This window comes from Toxorhynchites rutilus, chromosome 3 (genome assembly GCF_029784135.1).
Source record: "Toxorhynchites rutilus septentrionalis strain SRP chromosome 3, ASM2978413v1, whole genome shotgun sequence".
Taxonomy (NCBI): Eukaryota; Metazoa; Arthropoda; class Insecta; order Diptera; family Culicidae; genus Toxorhynchites; species Toxorhynchites rutilus.
The window spans coordinates 45593448-45613626 of record NC_073746.1 but is presented as its reverse complement, the minus strand read 5'-3'; the positions used below and the strand labels follow the sequence as shown (position 1 = coordinate 45613626).

The 20179-nt window shown below is 41.0% G+C and overlaps 2 protein-coding genes and 1 pseudogene across 5 annotated transcripts in view; 2 read left to right on the top strand and 1 right to left on the bottom strand.

Annotated features, from left to right (window-relative positions):
- Nucleotides 1-20179, top strand: part of LOC129777799 (serine proteinase stubble) — a 41302-nt gene that overhangs the window by 19914 nt on the left and 1209 nt on the right. For 3 of the 4 annotated variants that reach the window (XM_055784280.1, XM_055784282.1, XM_055784283.1), the window contains exons 2-5: nt 13120-13268; nt 13788-14128; nt 14184-14703; nt 14763-14870. In XM_055784280.1, coding sequence (XP_055640255.1) covers nt 13190-13268; nt 13788-14128; nt 14184-14703; nt 14763-14870 — 1048 coding nt within the window. In that variant the 5' untranslated portion in view covers nt 13120-13189. Of the gene's footprint in view, nt 1-6751; nt 7035-13119; nt 13269-13787; nt 14129-14183; nt 14704-14762; nt 14871-20179 lie in introns of those variants that run through there. The other variant, XM_055784281.1, reaches the window with a different exon arrangement.
- LOC129773081 (uncharacterized) lies at nt 1124-6406 on the top strand. The gene has a single exon (XM_055776631.1). The coding sequence runs from the start codon at nt 1124-1126 to the stop codon at nt 6404-6406; it is 5283 nt and encodes a 1760-aa protein (XP_055632606.1).
- Nucleotides 9656-9736, bottom strand: LOC129780945 (U4 spliceosomal RNA; annotated as a pseudogene).

The window sequence follows — 20179 nt, the reverse complement described above, 5'->3', positions numbered from 1 at the left end:
GAAAAAAAACTAAGACAAAAAGAATTTTTCGGATCAAAAACACAGATTTTATTATGGCAACCATGGTGGGATATCGATAAATTGTATTCAGATATGGTGGTTTTATAACAACTCCGGGTGTTGATTCTGATAATTACTATAAGGACATTTTGAGAACACGTCATAGCTTGTGCTAGCGATCGCGTTTTTAGACGAGATTTGATTTCTGTTTTCTGGCAACCCGGCAGCCGATAATGATCATGAGATTCAGTACCGAGTCAGCTAAGCCGAGTCAGTTCCATTTCGTATGCAGAGCAGACCAGTAGTGGGAGTTCGAGTGTATAGTTGTGGAAAATAAAATTGAATTTCATGTGAAGAAATTTATGAAGAGAGGTAAAAAGTGACTTACCTGTTTCTACTCACCTGGACTTCGCTGGAAACGCCGTTAGTACGCTGCTGCTTGCTTCCCTTGCTGTTCGCCGTCGCTGCTGCTGCTGAAGGACCTGAAAAGGAAAAACCTGGAACTTACCTGTGTCGTCTGCTGCTACGGAGTGAGCTGAAAAAGAAAAAAAAAACACAACGTAGGACTAATTGGGTAAGCGCCAACATAAAACTGGTGCCGTGACCAGGATCGTCGATACCGTCAGGGATCCTGCATCCATAGAAACACGTGGGACGATCCATCGGGCGCTGCCATCTTGTTCCCGCCATACCGGCGGTCGACTATTGTTCATTCGGACCTTCCTATTGTCTACTGTGAGCCAGTGACAATCGCCATTGTATTTCGGCCATCCAGCGCTATCACATTTGGAGTACAAGGTGCTAGCAAACCACGCTATTCCGCCATTGCATCTCAGCCGTTCGTTGGTGGTCCTGAAAGTATCGACGCTTCTTGTAATTGGGATATCAGCACAGCAGATTGGACGATAGTATCCAGTTAACGAGAACTTTCATCATCCAGTCGGGCGTGGACACGTTTCGACGCATATCTTTATAAAAATTCAAGGCATTATTTGGCCTTGGAACTGGTGAGTACCATTCCAAGTAGCTTAACCTTCGCTATCCAGGTCTACCGTGGTCTTTTCGATCGACAGATTCCTCGTCTCCCGCCATCGCGAATCGTTCGCCATTGTCAACTCTCAAGATGGCGCTTCCACAGCACGTGGTGTTGGCTTCAAGGAGGACTACCATGATGGATGCTCTGGGTCGGGCAGAGGAATTTATTCTACACTACGACGAACAACGAGACCAAGCACAGGTGCCAATTCGACTTGAATACCTCAACAACATGTGGGCTACTCTGGAGGAGGTGCAGGCGCAACTGGAGGATCTTGAGCAGACTGAGGAGGGTAGGCAAATCAACCGTGAAATTCGTGCCGACTTTGAGCCTCGACTGTTCAGAATTAAAGCTGATTTGAGCTCTAAATTAAATGTTATTCACCAAGCTTCTCGAATCCCTGAATCTGGTTCGCATGCTTCCGCTCTCTCTGGGTTGAAATTGCCAACGATCTCCCTTCCAGAATTTAACGGAGATTACATGCAGTGGTTAGGGTTTCACGACACTTTTCTGGCATTAATCCATTCGAACTCCGACGTTTCCGCTATCCAAAAGTTCCACTATTTAAGAGCGGCACTGAAGGGTGAGGCGGCACAGCTGATTGAATCAATCGCAATCAGCTCCGCGAACTATAATTTGGCTTGGCAAACTCTTGTCGACAGATACGCTAATGAATACCTCTTGAAGAAGAGGCACCTTCAAGCTCTTTTTGACATCCACTCGGCGAAGAAGGAAACAGCTGCATCATTACATGCGCTGGTGGACGAATTCCAACGACACACCAAGGTCTTGTGTCAATTAGGAGAACCGACGAATTATTGGAGCAGCATTCTCGAGCACCTCTTGTGCACGAAACTTCCCGACGACACCCTCAAAGCGTGGGAAGATCACGCATCGACCAACAACCACGCAAACTACGATTGTCTGATCGAATTCCTTCAGCGTCGAATGCGAGTTTTGGAATCGATTCTAGTGAATCATCATCAGTTAGCATCCACCTCGTCTGGGCCCTCGCCTGCTTCTAAACGACCATCTCATTTCCGCTTGTCATCGTGTGCTTCCACTTCCAACTCTGCCAATCAGTGTCCGGCATGCAACCAGGAACATCAGTTGATGAAATGTTCAAAGTTCATCCGCTTCTCTAATTCCGAACGACAACAACTCGTCTCGAATAAGCGTCTCTGTCATAATTGTCTGAAAGGTGATCACATCGCTCGTCACTGTCCGTCACATTTCAACTGCAAGCATTGCAACAAGCGTCATCACAGCTTGCTGCACTCCAACGCGGCTTTGAGGTCAAACAACGAAACATCCTCTGCTCGTACTTCCATGTCGACTCAAGCAGTGAAGTCCAGTACGCGCCCTACGATAGAATTGAATCCCGCTACTTCCGCTTCAGAAACTGAAATTGTTCCCCGGGTTGTTGCCAGTGCAGCTGCTCCACAGCTTCGTGAGGATGTATTTCTTTTGACGGTATTGGTGAAGATCGTCGATGCGTACGGTCAGGACCATATAGCTCGTGCCTTGCTTGACAGCGCCTCACAGCCGAATCTCATCACCGACCGTTTAGCTCGCAGGTTGCACCTACGGAGGGACCCTGTGAACATTACTATCCAGGGGGCTGGGAATCTGTCGAAGAATATCCGAGAGTCAATTTATGCTCGGATAAAATCAAGAAATGACAAGTTCGAATGCGGCGTCGAATTTTTGTTGATGAACACCGTTACTGCAGATCTTCCAGCGCAGGACATCCCAGTGAAGGAATGGCAGATACCTGAGAACTTGGCGCTAGCAGATCCATCGTTCAACAAGTGTCAACAGATCGACATGGTTCTGGGTGCCAAGCATTTTCACTCGTTCTTCCCTAGCACCGCTCGCCTTCAGCTGGCAGAAAATCTTCCGATTCTGGTGGATAGCGTGTTCGGTTGGGTCGTCACGGGATCCGTTTGCACGATTAATCCCGCCCAACATCAAGCTACTCGCGTTGTTGCAGTTTCGACAATGACCCTCGAAGAGAGCCTGGAGCGGTTTTGGAAAACCGAGGAACTGACCATCGGTGACAATTACTCCATTGAAGAGCGCCACTGTGAAAATTTCTACCAAGCTACAACGTCTAGGGATGAAACGGGTCGCTATGTCGTCCGATTACCTCGAAAACCTGATTTCAGCACGATGCTAGGGGAGTCCAAAAACAGTGCTTTTCGACGATATGAGCAGCTTGAGCGACGATTGAACCGAGAGCCGTTATTGAAGGAAGAGTACAACAAGTTCATGGAAGAGTACCTCTCCCTCGACCACATGCGGCTGGTCGAGACGGACGACGGAACAAGCTCTCAAACCTACTACATTCCACACCACCCTGTGATAAAGGAAGAAAGTACGACCACCAAAGTTAGGGTGGTATTCGACGGATCGGCTCGTACTTCTTCCGGGTTTTCTTTAAACGAAGCCCTATGTGTTGGCCCGGTGGTACAGGAGGACCTTCTTTCAATTATCCTAAGATTTCTCACCTATCCGGTGGCTCTCGTCGGAGACATCACAAAAATGTATCGGCAAGTGCTTCAACATCCAGACGACTATCCTCTCCTGCGTATTCTGTTCCGTTTCGACAAGACTACTCCCGTTCTAACATATGAACTGCGGACCGTAACTTATGGGCTAGCGCCGTCTTCTTTTCTAGCCACCCGTACGCTCCAACAGCTCGCAATTGACGAAGGTCACGCATATCCATTGGCAGGTCCGTCGCTACGAAAAAACTTTTACGTTGATGATTTCATTGGAGGAGCTAACACCGTCGAGGAAGCTACCCAACTTCGGAAGGAGCTCTCCGAACTGCTCAGCAGAGGAGGTTTTGAGCTGAGGAAGTGGACCTCGAACCGTCTGGAGGTACTTCAAGGCTTAAGAGACGAGCAAATTGGAACGAAATCAAGTTTGCAGTTCAACCCTAATGAAACCATCAAAACTCTTGGGATCCGTTGGGAGCCAGAAACGGATCAACTTCGCTTCGACTCGCAAATACTACCACGTGAAGATCCCTCCACGAAACGATCGATCTTGTCCGACATCGCTAGGTTGTTCGATCCTCTCGGTTTGATTGCCCCAGTTGTTGTTCGAGCAAAGATTCTCATGCAGGAGTTGTGGTCGCTTGCCTGCGGCTGGGATGATCCGGTTCCAAACGCTATTCTGGTGAAATGGCAGCAGTTTCGGCACGAGCTACCAAAAATCGCAGTCTACAGAGTTGACCGTTACGCATTTCTTCCAGAGGCCACCGTGGAATTGCACACCTTCGCTGACGCATCTACATCTGCGTATGGAGCATGTCTTTACGTTCGTTGCTCGAACGCCCTAGGAACCGTTAAAATACGTCTACTGGCTTCTAAGAGCAGAGTTGCACCCCTGAAACGGTTATCTATCGCGCGATTAGAGCTGTGTTCTTGCGTGTTAGCGGCACATCTACACCATCGTGTGAAGGAGTCCATCGGCGTAAACGTGTCGGCATCGTATTTCTGGTCGGACTCAGCGGTATGTCTGCACTGGCTTCGAGCGCCACCCAGCACATGGAAGACCTTCGTCGCTAATCGAGTCTCGGAAGTGCAACACTACACACACGAAGGAAGATGGAACCACATATCCGGAACAGAGAATCCCGCCGATCTTGTCTCTCGTGGAATGTCGATCGATGATTTCATATGTAGCGATGTTTGGAAACATGGCCCAGCCTGGTTGGCACACCCGCAGGAAGCTTGGCCTATCTCGAACACATACACCGTCGTCGTTTCTGTCCAAACTACACCCAGCGTCAATTCATGGTTCCTTCGATGGTCGTCGTACACCCGTTTGCTTCACGTCGTTGATTACTGTCTCCGTTTTATTGCCAAAATTCATGCTAAAACCCAACCATCTGCAACAACCCACGAGAATAACATCAACCCAGGAATACTTACTGTAGCAGAGCTTGCCTCTGCCAATGCGCTTCTGATCCGCTTTGCTCAACAAGATGCGTTCAAGAAAGAAATCAGAGAACTACAACGAGAAAATTCGGTTTCGAAACATTCATCCACTTGGCGCCTTCGCCCTTTTCTGGACCCAGTGGGCATTATGCGAGTTGGAGGTCGGCTCAATCTCTCTCAGCTACCCTACCAATCGAAACATCCTGCCCTCCTCCCCAAAAATCATCCATTTTCACGGCTGATTAGCGAATATTATCACCGGAAACTTCTCCACGGCGGCGGGCGTCTTTTGCTGTCCGCAATGCGTGAAGATTACTGGCCACTCGATGGCAGAAACCTGGTCAAAAGTATAGTTAGGAACTGCTTTCGCTGCTCCCGCCACCGTCCTGTCCTTTTGCAGCAGCAAATAGGCCAATTGCCAGCTTCGAGGGTCCTCCAAAGTCGTCCATTCTCGGTCACAGGAGTCGACTATGCCGGTCCACTGTATCTGAAACCGATTCATAAGCGTGCCTCCCCCGCAAAAGCTTACCTGGCAGTCTTTGTATGTTTCGCCACCAAAGCTGTCCACTTAGAATTGGTGGGAGATTTGTCGACTCCAGGATTTCTAGCCGCCCTGCGCAGATTCATATCAAGACGGGGAATCCCCGCCCACATCCAATCGGATAATGGCAAAAATTTTGAGGGAGCGAAAGGAGAACTGATAGAGTTATTTGCCAGATTTCGCAGTCAAAAGGAACAGGGAGAAATAGCCTCCACATGCGCCCAGAGTGGTATAACGTGGCACTTGACACCTCCAAAGGCACCACACTTCGGTGGCCTTTGGGAAGCGGCAGTCAAAATTGCCAAAAAACATTTATTTCGCCAATTAGGAAACACTCGCCTTTCCTTTGAAGGCTATTACACTGTATTGAGCCAAATTGAAAGCGCAATGAACTCTCGTCCTCTGCTGCCCATGTCCGACGACCCAAACGACCTAGCAGCGCTGACACCGGCACATTTCCTCATCGGAACATCGTTCACCGCCCTGCCCGACCCAGACTACCAGCATCATCCAATCAGCGCTCTCGGGATGTATCAAAATTGGCAGCTGCTTGTCCAACGATTCTGGAGCCACTGGAGAAAGGAGTACCTGCAGGAGATGATTCGAGACACGAAATATGCCGCCCGAAATAATGAAATCCAACCCGGGCGCATGGTGATTCTCGCTGATAAGTCGCTGCCAACAATCCGTTGGCCACTTGGTCGTATCGTCACCGTTCATCCTGGAAAGGACAATTTAATACGCGTTGTTAGCCTACGAACCGCGAAGGGAATCATCACGCGGCCAATCAACAAAATATGCCTCTTGCCGCAGCCAGACGAAGATCGAAGAAACGAAGACTTACCTGGCCTGGTGCCGCAATCCACGACAGTTTTTTGAAGAAGATCGACGAGATGAGTAAACTGCAACGGGTCCTGGTTCCTGAAAAGAAATCACCTGAAAATAAGAAGAAAAAACTAGAAAATTAAGATAAATACCTACCTGTACAATGTGTTATAAAGAAAAAGTTTATTGTTTACGTTCTGTTGATAGTTCATCAAGGCGGCGGGTATGTTGATTCTGATAATTACTATAAGGACATTTTGAGAACACGTCATAGCTTGTGCTAGCGATCGCGTTTTTAGACGAGATTTGATTTCTGTTTTCTGGCAACCCGGCAGCCGATAATGATCATGAGATTCAGTACCGAGTCAGCTAAGCCGAGTCAGTTCCATTTCGTATGCAGAGCAGACCAGTAGTGGGAGTTCGAGTGTATAGTTGTGGAAAATAAAATTGAATTTCATGTGAAGAAATTTATGAAGAGAGGTAAAAAGTGACTTACCTGTTTCTACTCACCTGGACTTCGCTGGAAACGCCGTTAGTACGCTGCTGCTTGCTTCCCTTGCTGTTCGCCGTCGCTGCTGCTGCTGAAGGACCTGAAAAGGAAAAACCTGGAACTTACCTGTGTCGTCTGCTGCTACGGAGTGAGCTGAAAAAGAAAAAAAAAACACAACGTAGGACTAATTGGGTAAGCGCCAACACCGGGTGTTTAATGTTTTTTTTTCTTTGTAAAGAGTGTCGTAATCGAGATGTGAATATTGATTTGGTGAAACGAGAGAAGTAAGCACTACGAGTTAATAAATTGCGTGAAATATGGTAGAAATAAAATATCAATGTTTTTATGATAAGAAAAAAACAATATATGGGAGAATGATTAATCGGTCTATTTGCATGCTTTACTAATGAAAACTGGATTTTTCAAGCGCTGTAAGGAAGGGGGGTGGGGTTGGAGCCAGTCTGTAAAATCGAAAAAATAGATTTTTTGTTTTTTTTTGCATTTTTGGGAAGTTTGTGCCCTCATAAATGTTGTCCAAGGAGGATTTTTTGATATTTGATTTCATTGGAAAGTTGCAACCAAAAGTATGAAGTTACCTCAAGGGATATAGTATTGCTGTACGAATTTTAAAACGCGAAACCATGTTATTTCAACTGATGGTATCGATATCTCAGGATCTACTCGACCGATTTGGCTGAATTTTTTTTATCAGCATATAAAAATGAATTATCTAAGGCGTTATATAGTCGTTTTTCGATATCTCATTTTTTCGATTTTTTTGTTAAATCTCTAATTAGAGATTTTTCATGAAAAATATCTCATTTAAAAAAAATGGCACAGTTTTGACAATTGTTCGAATTTTCAAAAAACCTTATGTAACGCTTTAGTTATTGTCCTAAAGTTTCAAAATTTTCATTGGAATTTGTTCTTCGACACCCCGTTGCTTCAGAACCGATACCACCAGCAAGGTACCGATTTTCAGACAGTAACTACGCATCCAGCTGTCAACAACGTCATAATCATTATTCGTGCACTCGAAAAATGGAAAATACATCTTCAATTATACCTTAAACAATAACCAAAAGACACGAACACTTCACTTTATTCGTATCATCCGAAAAAAAATCCACGAAAATTCATTATTTTCCGAACTTCCAGACAGGGGGTCCCCCTTTGAAGAAAGTGTAAAACATGATATAAAAAAGGCTCTCTATAAATGTTGTGTCAGAATGAAAAAAAATGTATTCTCATCAATCGGAAACTAGTAGATGGAAAATAAATCGAAGTTTTCACTTGAATGTTCTTTTATATCATTCTCACAGTATACTGGTTCCTGATCTTTCGAAGCGATCCACGCAGCTATCCAATCATTGGTTTCTTCATCCCAGCCATGACATGCGTCACCGATCGGAAGAAATAGTGGTTTAAGGGGCGATATCTGAAAAATATGCGGATGGTAGTTGGGGTGAAACGTGAAACGAAATACCGAGCCTTTTCAAACCTTTCAAACGAACAGAAATTTGTTGTGCGTATAACTTTCGATATTTTTCGTAGATGGTGTGATGGCTTTTAATCTATCTTGGGTTAAAAGATGTCCGAAAACTGCGGGATTTTGAACGCTAGAATTTTTTGATCCCATTTTCAATATAAATTCCTGTAGAAGATTGGATGAAAATAGTTCATTGAAAATGATCGGCAACGATCAATTCAGTTAACGACAAATTTTTTTTTCATTATTCAATATTTTATTCAGGATAAAACTATTACCTGTACAGCTTTGCTCCCTTTAAACAAAAATGGAATATTCACGATTCGAAATAAACGTTCATCGTAAATATAGTTCAGCCTAGCCGACGTCAGGGCACTTATCGCTCCTAAACTATTCATGATGAAAATAACGTTCGATTCACCACAATCACGTATATCATCATATTGATGCAAAAAATTGAAACATGCTCAAATTTATTACATGACGACTCTGATCTATGTTTCACTTACTTTAACCCAGTCAATGATAAAGTCCGCTTCCGCAGTTTATGTTATTTTAGCTTTTAAAAACTCTTTTGAAATTCCCACAACTTCTTCTTCTTCTCAATCTAGTGATTTTACTATTTTCAAAGGTTCGATAATCAAATACATTGTTTGTTCTATTTACATAGGTTATGTTTTGCATTCATGAAATGAAAACTCGGTTCTAGAAATGCGCTCAATCGGTTATATTAATCAGGAAAATAATAGCGTTGATACGAATGAACTTCATGAGCTCTCCCTGGGGTCATGTTTACCTTGGAACATCACAAACTTGGTACGCACCTCCGACGCACATTAATTGATAATGAATTTATTGCACAGACTAATTTCTATTGTGAACGTCTGGATGTTGATATTTCCATTGTGTGAAACATTTATTTATATGTAGTAAGCGATTCAAATATTTTCAATGTTAGCTCATCATAATCAAAGCTATTTAGCACACAGACAATGTTTAAAAATGAAGCGCTAGCTGCATGAGAAGCAAGGCAGCATTAGGCATGCCAAGCGCCATGGATGAAACAAAGCGTAAAATTGATGATTTAACTTTAAATAGATTTAACGCCCAACTTCCCTGCCAGCAAGTGACGAAAAATAAACACTTTTTCGTTGAAACGTATTCTATAGCACATGATACGTACTCTCAACATGTACCTAAATAAATTAGTTAGGGAACATTTTAAGAAGAACAATAAACATGTATTTCTAATGGAAAAAACTATGGATGGGTTATACCTATGATATAACCGCAAGGTTGACGTAGGACTGCCGTTGGCTTAGTAATCATTTGTGTTTTTTTCAATTAGCAATAATCGCACCTCGGATGTTCTTCATTGGATACGATATCGCTGCTGCGCAGAGCTATCTTTTGTATGTATTGATTAAACTAGTGAATGAATGAAACAATTTACCAATTCAATTGCAAACAAATCCCAATTTGGATCAATTCATGCATTATGGTAGTGGTTATCGCAGCAAATAGTTATCAACGTTTTGCCATCATCAAACGGTCTGCGTAGAAGTTGTACCCGCTTTTGTAGACCGTGTTGGCAAAACGAATTTCGGAGTGTAGAAATGCATGGGATTATAAAAGTACTACCAAGATCTGCAATGCCGATTTTCCCAACGTATTGGTTTCGGAATCTGTGTTGGGGAAACACATTCCGGTTTGCAAAAATGCAAGCGAGTACAAAAGTACTCGCAGCTTGCATCTCATTTGCAATGCAAATTTCCATTGTTCCATGGTTTTCAAATCCGTGTTTGAGATATATTCCGATTTGTAGAAACGCAAACAAGTGAAAAGTACCATGCCAATTTTCCTAGGCTCCATGGTTTTAAAGTCTGTGTTAGGGAAACATTCCTATTTGCCAAAACGCAAACGAGAGCAAAAATACTCGTTGATTGCATATAATTTGCAATGTCTGTTTCCCCAGGCTCCATGGTTTTGAAGTCTGTGTTAGGGAAACATTCCGATTTGCAAAAACACAAACGATTACAAAAGTTCCCGCTGCTTGCATCTAATTTGCAATGCTAGTTTCCCCAGGCTCCATGGTTTAGAAATCTGTGTTATGGAAACATCCATTCATTCCAGCGATGGTACCTCAATCGTTGCGCAATCATAAATGAGTGGATTTTCGAGCGACACTCGCTTTTATACCGATTGGTGTGATTTCAATAACCTGCTTTGAAAGGAATTTCAAGGCTATTGAAACAATTTTTTGGATCAATAAGTAACAAGCATAGAATTCGTAGACATTTTATCTTTCGAATAAAGTGTATATCATACCATTTTGTTCAGTTGTTTTGGAGCTATTAACGCTCAAAATCTCGTTCACCGACGTAACGCTTTCGTTGTCGAAACTTTGAACTTACACCCCAGTATAGAAATGAAAGACGTAGTCCTACGTCAAAATCGTTCTAATATTCATATATATGCAAGAGTTTATTCAGGATGCCATTTTTATCTTTATCGCTTTTTTATCCGATATCCGTTATGGCAACAAAGAAATAAAAAACATCCAGTCTCTTCTTTCGATCTGACGTTATTTTAGACGCAGGGCTACGGCTTTTAGTAAGGGTGCCAACCTAGAAAACAGGTCACGGTTTTGTGAAATAATATCAACGCTTTTTTTTTGCTGCAAACGGAGATTAATGATTTAAATACCTAGCGAATTGGAAATTCTCTAATATTGGTTTGATATGCTTTTACATTTAAATTGTTTAGTCTGTTCGTGGTATAAATTGTTGAACCTGTAAAGAGAATAAATATTGCAATTTAGGATCCGCTCGATGACAATTTATTGACACGGGTCTCTGCGTAAAAGCAGTGCACTTGCTGTTTCTGTTACATAGCCGCGTTCACGATTTATCAGTCATTCATTTAGTTTTCCAAATTAGTAATTTCAAGGATAGAGCTCCGAACGTCATCATCATTATTGCTATTACAAAATCTTGCTCCTGCCATAAAGCAGTGGGATTTTTTCGCAATGTCAAATCCAAGAAGGCACTCGATGAATTGATACAAAGTCAGTTTTTATGCTGTCTGGTAAAAAGTGCTTGTATATTATTGCTTCCACGTACATATTGGTGTTGGTATTATTCATTGCCAAATACAGATTGAAAATGGTCACCATTAAGTGGTTCAATAACGGTGTTGGCGGAACAAATATTGCTGTAGTGAGGGACATCTCGAGTTGTATCGATTAAACAATTTCATATTTATGCTCGTTGTCAGGGTGACATTTCACATTAGAGAAATCTTTTGCTGTTTTTTGTTTGCTCCATTCAGTTGTGAGTTACAAGGTGTTACCAATGGAAGTCAGCAAAGAGAAAATTCGGTACATTTTACAATTTTTATCGATTCCGTCCAGACATTTTTTATGTTGATGATGTACCACGCACAGGCAGTCCCGCCTTCGGAAATGTCGATAGAAATAATCGACGTTGACGGGCCGTAAATAATACGAATAATAATATTTGTTTTGGAAGACACAACTCATTCTGAAGACGCGAAAATCTATTGAATAAATAGTGAATAAATTAATAAATTATGTCTTGTGATCGTAAATCAATACCGGATGCGTATTTTTGAATCCCTACTGTGTCAAACGTTATCTAAAAAGCGATAATTTCACTTTGTGAGAAAAAAAATCATATGGCACCATATCTGCTCAGTGTGGTCCTTGCGAAGTAATTCGTTGTATTACTAGCAAAAAAAATAGAACCGATGCGTTGTCGTGAAAAGAAGTTCATATATTTTCCACCCATCAATCTGACTATTTTCGACAGTTAAATTCGCCCAAATGCACCACGACATTGATATTAAAGTTTTTGTTGTCTGGCCTGCTCTCAGGAAAGAAATTATAATAAACCATTGCGATAACTGAGGGAAATAGTGATAAGAGTGTGTGACCTTATTGTAGTAGATTGTTATTAATAAATTCGAAGAACAATTTTGAAAACTATATCATAAATATAATATAATAAATCACTTATAATTCTACATTGTTGGCCACTTGTTGGGAGATTAATTTCTAGGTAGGAATATGAATACTATGAAATTAATACAACGAATTTTATAGCTTCAAGCTGACTCAAAACGTGAGAAAGAGTTTGCTGAGAGAACTTTATGAAAGGTGTCACTAACACTATGCCTAACTTTGAATGATTCATAGCACTAGTATCCTTGAATTTTGAACATACAATAGGTTTTCGAAAAAATTCTGACCGTTCCGGATTAATAAAATGCTCTTTACACCAAATCTCATACACGAGCGTAGTCCACCTGATTCTGTCATTTACGAATCGACGAAGTCGCAAAAGTTGTTAACACAAATTCTGATTACTCACATACTGCTTGTCAGATATTGTTGATCTTAAAGCATAAAAACTCTCAAAAATATCCAGGGCGGGATTTTTTCTTCTCAGTTTTGACAAATTGTTCAATCGAATATCCATAAATTCTGAAATATACTATCGAATTAACCGAAACTCGTGTATCCTCGGAGTTACCTCCATCTGGAAATATTATTAAAACCGCAAAATACAAAGCCAGCAATCCGAATACGGTAGATATTATTGCTATACTTTAGATGAAAATTTCGCATCCAAATGCACCCTAATGTTCTGTTCAAACCGTTCATATTCTGTCAGTGTTACGATACTGCAACACTTTCAATTTAAATACGACTTACCAGCCTCCATTTATTTATACCATCCATAAATGTTTCTTTCACGATGCTTTCAGAAATAATGAAAATTAGGTGCGAGCGGATAAACGGAGCAGCAGTGGGGACCAACAGCAACGAAGGTGGAAGATGCTCTCATGGCATTTCTTAACGTGCGTGATTGGAATTCTTTTCTGCCACGGATGTTTCCTAACAATAGCTAATGCAAGTGAGTGAATTACCGTAGATAGCTGCATTCCGCAATCCTCTGTTTCAGCCCAGGCCTGAGGAGATTGATTCAACAATCGAAATAAGGTTCCCATGGTGTTACCTGCCAACCGATCGCATCATTGTGTGGACTAGCGTGAATAAATTCTCACGGCCAGGCGTTTTGTATAGCGATTACCAGAAGGCGAAACCGTTTTATAAGATGCGGCCGCTCGAACCTACGGTACTAAAACAAGACCTGTAAGGGTTAATATTTCTCAATTACGAAAGTGAAGAGGTTGCCGTTTGTTATTCGACATGTAGCTAGAAGCGGGAAACTGATTTTATTGCCCTCCAGAAAGTTTATGACTGTCCATTACCTCCGACTATTGCTATTAAACTGAACTTATAACGGCTCAGAGCCGTTGTGTTCCCTATTTTGTACGAAACTTGGTGTGTTACTAGTTTATTTTATGCACATAGCAACTTTCCATTCTGAAGCAAACATTAACTCTTTTTTCTCCCCTGTCCCCATCTCAAGACGTACTGCACAACGTGTTGGGTCTTCCGTCGACCTGTCTCCACCAGAACGTTGTTCGCCAGTGTCGCCTATCGTTTTCCTGTTGGCTCGAAGGGGGTCGCCATGTACCCGGATGCGGAGATAACCGATGGCTGCTCTCCTGCTGTGTTAAAGATAACGATCTGCAGACCGCACCATCGATTATCAGCTCGAAACTAGCTTACGCTGCTCCCATTCGGCCGGGAAATGCGGTGGCAGCATTGGGTCCACCAGTTTCAGTCGCCCCATCGAAGGCCCACACGTACAATGGGTCCAAGAAAAATAGCTTCTTCCGGCGTCGTTCGGATCAGGTGGGATTGACGGTGAGTGATATCATTCTACTTTGAAACCATTGTTTAAAATACTTTCGATTCGCAGGCTGAATGCGGAATTCCACGTACCGCACAAAATACCCTGCAGAAACGCATAATCGGCGGTCGAACGGCCAACTTTGCCGAATACCCATGGCAGGCACACATACGAATAGCCGAGTATCAATGCGGGGGAGTCTTGGTGTCGCGAATGTTTGTAGCAACGGCAGCTCACTGTATTCAGCAGGCGCGACTCAAAGATATCGTAATTTATTTGGGAGAACTTGACACCCAGAATTCGGGCAAAATTGCCGAGCCACTGCCGGCGGAGAAACATCGGGCGGAGCTTAAGATCGTACATCCGATGTTCGTGTTCCGGATGACCCAACCCGATCGGTATGATTTGGCTTTGTTGCGGCTCACCAGGCCGGCGGGCTATAAGACGCATATTTTGCCGATCTGCTTGCCAACTAAGCCCGTGGAGTTGGTGGGAAGAAAAGGTGTTATAGCTGGTTGGGGGAAGACCGACACTAATATGGGACAAACCGGAACGAATATTCTCCGAACGGCGGCGGTGCCGATTATTAGTAAGGCTCATCATTTATTAGGATAGAATAAATATAAATCACCATATACCTCATTTTAGGTACAAAAGAATGTCTTCGGTGGCATAAGAGTAAACATATCAATGTTGAGCTCTTCAACGAAATGTTTTGTGCCGGTCACTCGGATGGTCACCAGGATGCTTGTTTAGGTGAGTAGCTTTCTCTTTTTATGAAGCACAGGCTCAAGTGTTTCAATTCATGCGTTTCATTGAAATCTCTAGACATAAGTTATTTTGTCGTTGGATTACGTCTTTCGGGAACTTGAGAGTACAAATTGAAAAGCTAAATATCGATCGGGTAACGGAAATGGTCCAATGTTTCAATATTCATTCCACTTTTTGCTCAGTTATTTTTTTTATGGATTTATGAAATGTACGAAATTGCGATCGATCAACGCACCCCAATAATCTGTTGTAATAAAAATAATTATAAAACAATTATAATATTAAAAAGTAAAGCACCTCGCACCATTTTATGCAGATCGGTAGAAGTTACAATAACACTTGAAGTTAACCGTGTAACGGACACAAACTTCTCTCCAATTAGTGACTGAATGAAACAAATAACAATCTCAAGGTAACATGCATATTTGCCGAACATATTCACGAAATCACAGCAACATTTATTGTAGTTTTCTGTTAAAAAAGACTTCCAATAACAACGATACCGTTTGCTCACTACATTCGTGATTGTACCTTAAATTCGAAAACAGGATAACACACTAAACATTGGATGGACCGAAAAGTATTGTTGATATTTAATTTTAATAAGAGCCATGTCCTGCTTGAAAAACCTTAAAATTTGCAAAATTTAAAATAACTGCTATGATTTTTATTTGAATGAAACGTCACACAGGTTGATCAGGAAACTGATAATCTTACTCTCGTTTTTTTGCGCTTAGAATATCTTTATGTTCGTGTTCATGTTATCATGGACTTCATTTGTAAAGTATAAGTCGGAAACGTTTGGCTGTATCGAATAATTGCTTGAGAAAGAAGTAGAAAACTAAAAAAAATGTATTTGTAAATTTACACAAGATTTTGAATAACTTTAAGACCAATCGTTTCTTCCTTGATATTCGTTGTGTGAAAACTTGAAATTATATGCAAAATTTGGATCGCATTTATAGAATGAACAAATTTTAGATAAAATATCTCAAAGGTCAACTTTTAGTGATTTTTTAAAATCTCAACTATTCACGAGAACGACGATGTAATACAATTCTAGTAGTCATTTCAAATCATAAAGCGCATGACAATGAACTTCCTAAAAAAATATCCGTTTTCGAAATATTTTAAATTTAAGAAATTTTTGATTATTCAAACAACAATTCTTTTACAGGTTGTTAGGTAGCTGAGCCACAAACTTTCGGAAGATGACAGACGATCATATTTGTTTAAAAAATCGTACGCACAAGGTCAAATCTCAACTATGGCACTGTTTTTAAACTTTTCTTGTTTTTTTTCGAAAAAATGTATGATAAACTTTTTTATTTCTATCAACCGAATGAAAGCTATCGATCGTTCTCACTCACGCTGCCTAATGACTCACTTCTATAATCTATACTTACCTGGAAGCTATATAGAAGCGGATCGTTACTCCAGAAGCCTCTGCTGACACATTGAGAATGACCATCATATTTTGATAAGGAACAGGCTTTGATGGTGTGTTCTTGTGTTGAAATAATATGACTCGTGTTGCATTCATGCAAAATATCCAGACAAAATATCTAATTCTCTTTAAAATTTAGATCTTAGATGAGATATTGTTATATAAACATTGAGAGCTCTGCCGAAGGTTTTTTTTTGTAATTTTTGTCAGAGAAAAGCATAACTCTGAAGCTTGTAAATAAGACCAAACATTTTCGAAGACTTCCCAACATCCAGATGTGTCTTGGCAGATGATTATCGAACAGACGAGATGGTGAATAGTTTAGTGGCTTTTTCGGAATCAAAATTGCTACTCCAAGAATATATTGTACAACAATGCGCGCCTAGATAATATTTTTGAATAGCTTCGAAAAGCCTGTTGGAGGATAGCTCTTTGAAAAATAGCTCCTTCCGCGTTTTTGTATCGATATCAGTTTTTTCCCCCTGTTGGGTGTGAACCACTGCATCCATTATTTTGAACTATTGTGGTATACCCCTTTTTTATACTACACTCCAAGCTTATCTACTACTTATTGATGAAGAAGTAGACTGAAAGCTATAGCGTGATAGGTGCCAATCAGGAATAATCTGTTTGATAAAATTTATAATCCTGATCGGCGACGCAGACCAAATTTCCTTGGGCTCCAGAATAGCTTTATCAAGGTGTTGAAGTCTGCGTCTAGTTAGAGCTCCGCAGTTACAGAGCAAATGTTCCGAGGTTTCTCTTTCGGCATTATAAAAGCGACAAATATCATCTTCTGCTAAACCTATGTTCTTAAGATGGTATTTACTCGGGCAGTGTCCTGTTACAAGACCAGTGAATGTGCTTAAGTCTTTCTTATTAAGGCTTAGCAGCTGTTGAGTAATTTTAATACCATCCAATTGGCTTTCACTTCCCGGTCTTCCCATTTTTTCAGCTCGCTTTTCAACACACAATGAATGGTTCTAGACCAGTGAATGGTGAGTTTGAGCCGTTCCTGGCAAGTTCATCTGCTCGCTCGTTGCCCTCTATACCGCAATGGCCAGGAATCCAGTAGTTAGACATTCTATTATTGCGGCTATTTCTGCCTGAAAAACTGTTGGCCAGTTTCCCATAGCCACAGAGATTTTTGTTCTGAGACCATACAGTCCAGCACCTGTTCTGATTCCCATTTTCGACCCATCAGTGTAGAACATGATTGAACCATTACGAACGTTGGGGCCACCTTCATCCCATACTGAGCGAGAATGTTCGATCACTCTGTATGGAATGTCATAATTGGTCCTAGGTTCCATCCAATCATTGTTCATCTCTGAGGCTGGTCCAATGGGTAAAAGATTCAAGATGCTCAAGTGACCAGTTTTGTCCCCGTCTAGTATTTTTGTCCATCTTTTAAGCTTTAGAGCGCTTATTTTAGCCTTTAGCTGAACATATTGGTTCAAAGGTACCAGGTGAAGGATAGTCTCCAATGCTTTTGAGGGTGTGCTTCGCATTGCTCCAGTAATTGCATGCTAGTCATTGGAGTTTGTTTAGCTTTTTTGTAGCTACAGTCTCCTTAGTCTTTGGCCACCACACAAGTGAGACATAGGTTATCCTAGGCCGCACAATTGCAGTGTAAACCCACATAACCATTTTTGGTTTAAGGCCCCATGTTCTTCTTATCATTTTAGAGCATGCCCATAGAGCTGAGTTGGCCTTGCTGATTATTGAATCTAAGTGCGCGTTCCAGTTTAATTTAGCATCTAAGATTACACCTAGATATTTCACTGAAGCGCCCAAGATGTAGAGACTGCAGATGCAGTTTTTTATTTTTGGTGAACGGAATAATTGTTGTTTTTGAGGGATTTATGCTCAGACCTTCTATGATACACCAAGATTGTGTAAAGTTTAAGGCCATCTGCATTCTGCTCGATAACACGTCGTCAAACTCGTCGTCGTCGTCGTCGTCGAGGCTTTTCAAATCAGTGCTAGATAGTATCATGGAACCAGAGAATTTGACAAATTGAGGAAATAATTACGATTTTATGTTTGAGGAACAATATTACCTTATATGATGTGTATATACGACCGCAAAATCATTGACGAAGGAATATGTTTCAGAGTGTAATATTGATCAAGTGAAACTTTTTAAATGCAAAGTCAAAATAATATGATATTTTTTAACATTTTATCATCAGATTTAAAGAAGAATCAATTTTAATGGTGAAACTATTGTACACTGAATTCTTTCTTTACGCGACTGATGCATGCGCGCAAAAAATAAAATAGCTTTAAAAAAATCGCGTAATTCCGAGCAAATCCCTTAAATAAAAATCGCATAATTTCGAGAGAATCGCGTAAAAAACCACACCAAAAACCACACTCGCAAACGCTCTCGCGCAAAATAAAATCACGCTAAAAAAATTGCGTAAAAAAGAATCCAGAGTAACATCACTGTTGATATGCTTTTCTCAATCGATGAGCAATAATTCATTCCAAAGCATGAACGATGAATTCAAAGGAATTCATTCTGATGCTGTAGGTTTTTGGGAAAAATACATAAATGATTCGAAGATCCTTGCAAAATTCTCTCAATGGCAAGAACTTCAACTCTATGGCCAGCATGAAAAATACGAAGGAACAAAACTTGTTCTGGGAGGATAGAAAATTTACCCGGCATGAAAGGTGGCGAAAGATTGTAGAGTGAAATAATAAGAATGTAGAATAAAATTGAATAAATGTAAGTTTGCGTATAAGAATAATGCTTTTGTTCTCCAAAAAAACTGCACGAGCTCTCCGGACAACCCAATATGAGCTATCCTGATTTCTCCCTGATTTTTATGTTCATTCTTCCTGATTTTTTAAACTTACAGTTGGCAACCTTGGTTGGGTGTGTAAGAGAAGAACTGAAATTGGGCGACAACCCATGAGAAGGAACTCTTTATGCGTTAGCTCTGAAATCTTCTTCTGAGCTGAGCTAAGTTAGTTAAAGTTCATCACAACTGTTTAGGAGAAAAATAACGAAAACCTGAAGTATTACTGGAGATGAGACTTCATTTTAGAGAACAAAACAATATCGTGTGGCTGCGAGATCGGAGCTATAGGGTGGTTGCGATAACGTTGGAATACCTCTTTTCGCCAAAATATCATCGTACGTTAAAATAACGGCCGTACGACTCGCTGCCAGTGTTGCCACATTTTAATCTGTACCAGAGGGGTTAAACATCTTTCTCATCTGTACTTTTTCGTTCAAAAATCTGCACCATAAAAATATTCGTTGTAGAAATTTAGCATGAAAAAACACTCATTTATTTGCCGATCCTTCGTGTGTTTTATAATGCTCACACATAATTTCTTTGAATATAGATTGCGTACTATCATGAATTGAAATTTAAAAAATCGCTCCAAGCGATACTGCAGCCGACTGCAAGTCGTCATGTACCTTAATTTTGCTTTGTTCGAATGTAAGAAAATTTCACAAGCGGAATAAATCTGTACCAAAAATAACGAAAAAATCTGTACCATTCCAGATAAATCTGTACGTGAGGCAACACTGCTCGCTGCCCTTCTTGATTGTCTACTCGCCTTGTCTACTCAAGATAAAACTCCATTGCTGAAATTAAATTATCACACATTGTAATAGAAGAGGATTTTATAATTTTGTTATGGAATAATATTTAAGAATGCTTACAGAAATTCATTTGTACGTAAAATGGATTTGGTATGTATAGCCTCTGTTTTGTTATTTTGAAATAAATCATGGAAAATGCTTACTGTAGCTGGAGATTCCGAGACTTCCGAGATTGTGTAAAAAATTGCATTTATATAGAATATGTTTTATATTGAGAAG

Coding starts and splice junctions, on each gene's coding strand:
- LOC129773081 (XM_055776631.1), top strand. CDS start 1,124: ATGGCGCTTCCACAGCACGTGGTGTTGGCTTCAAGGAGGACTACCATG.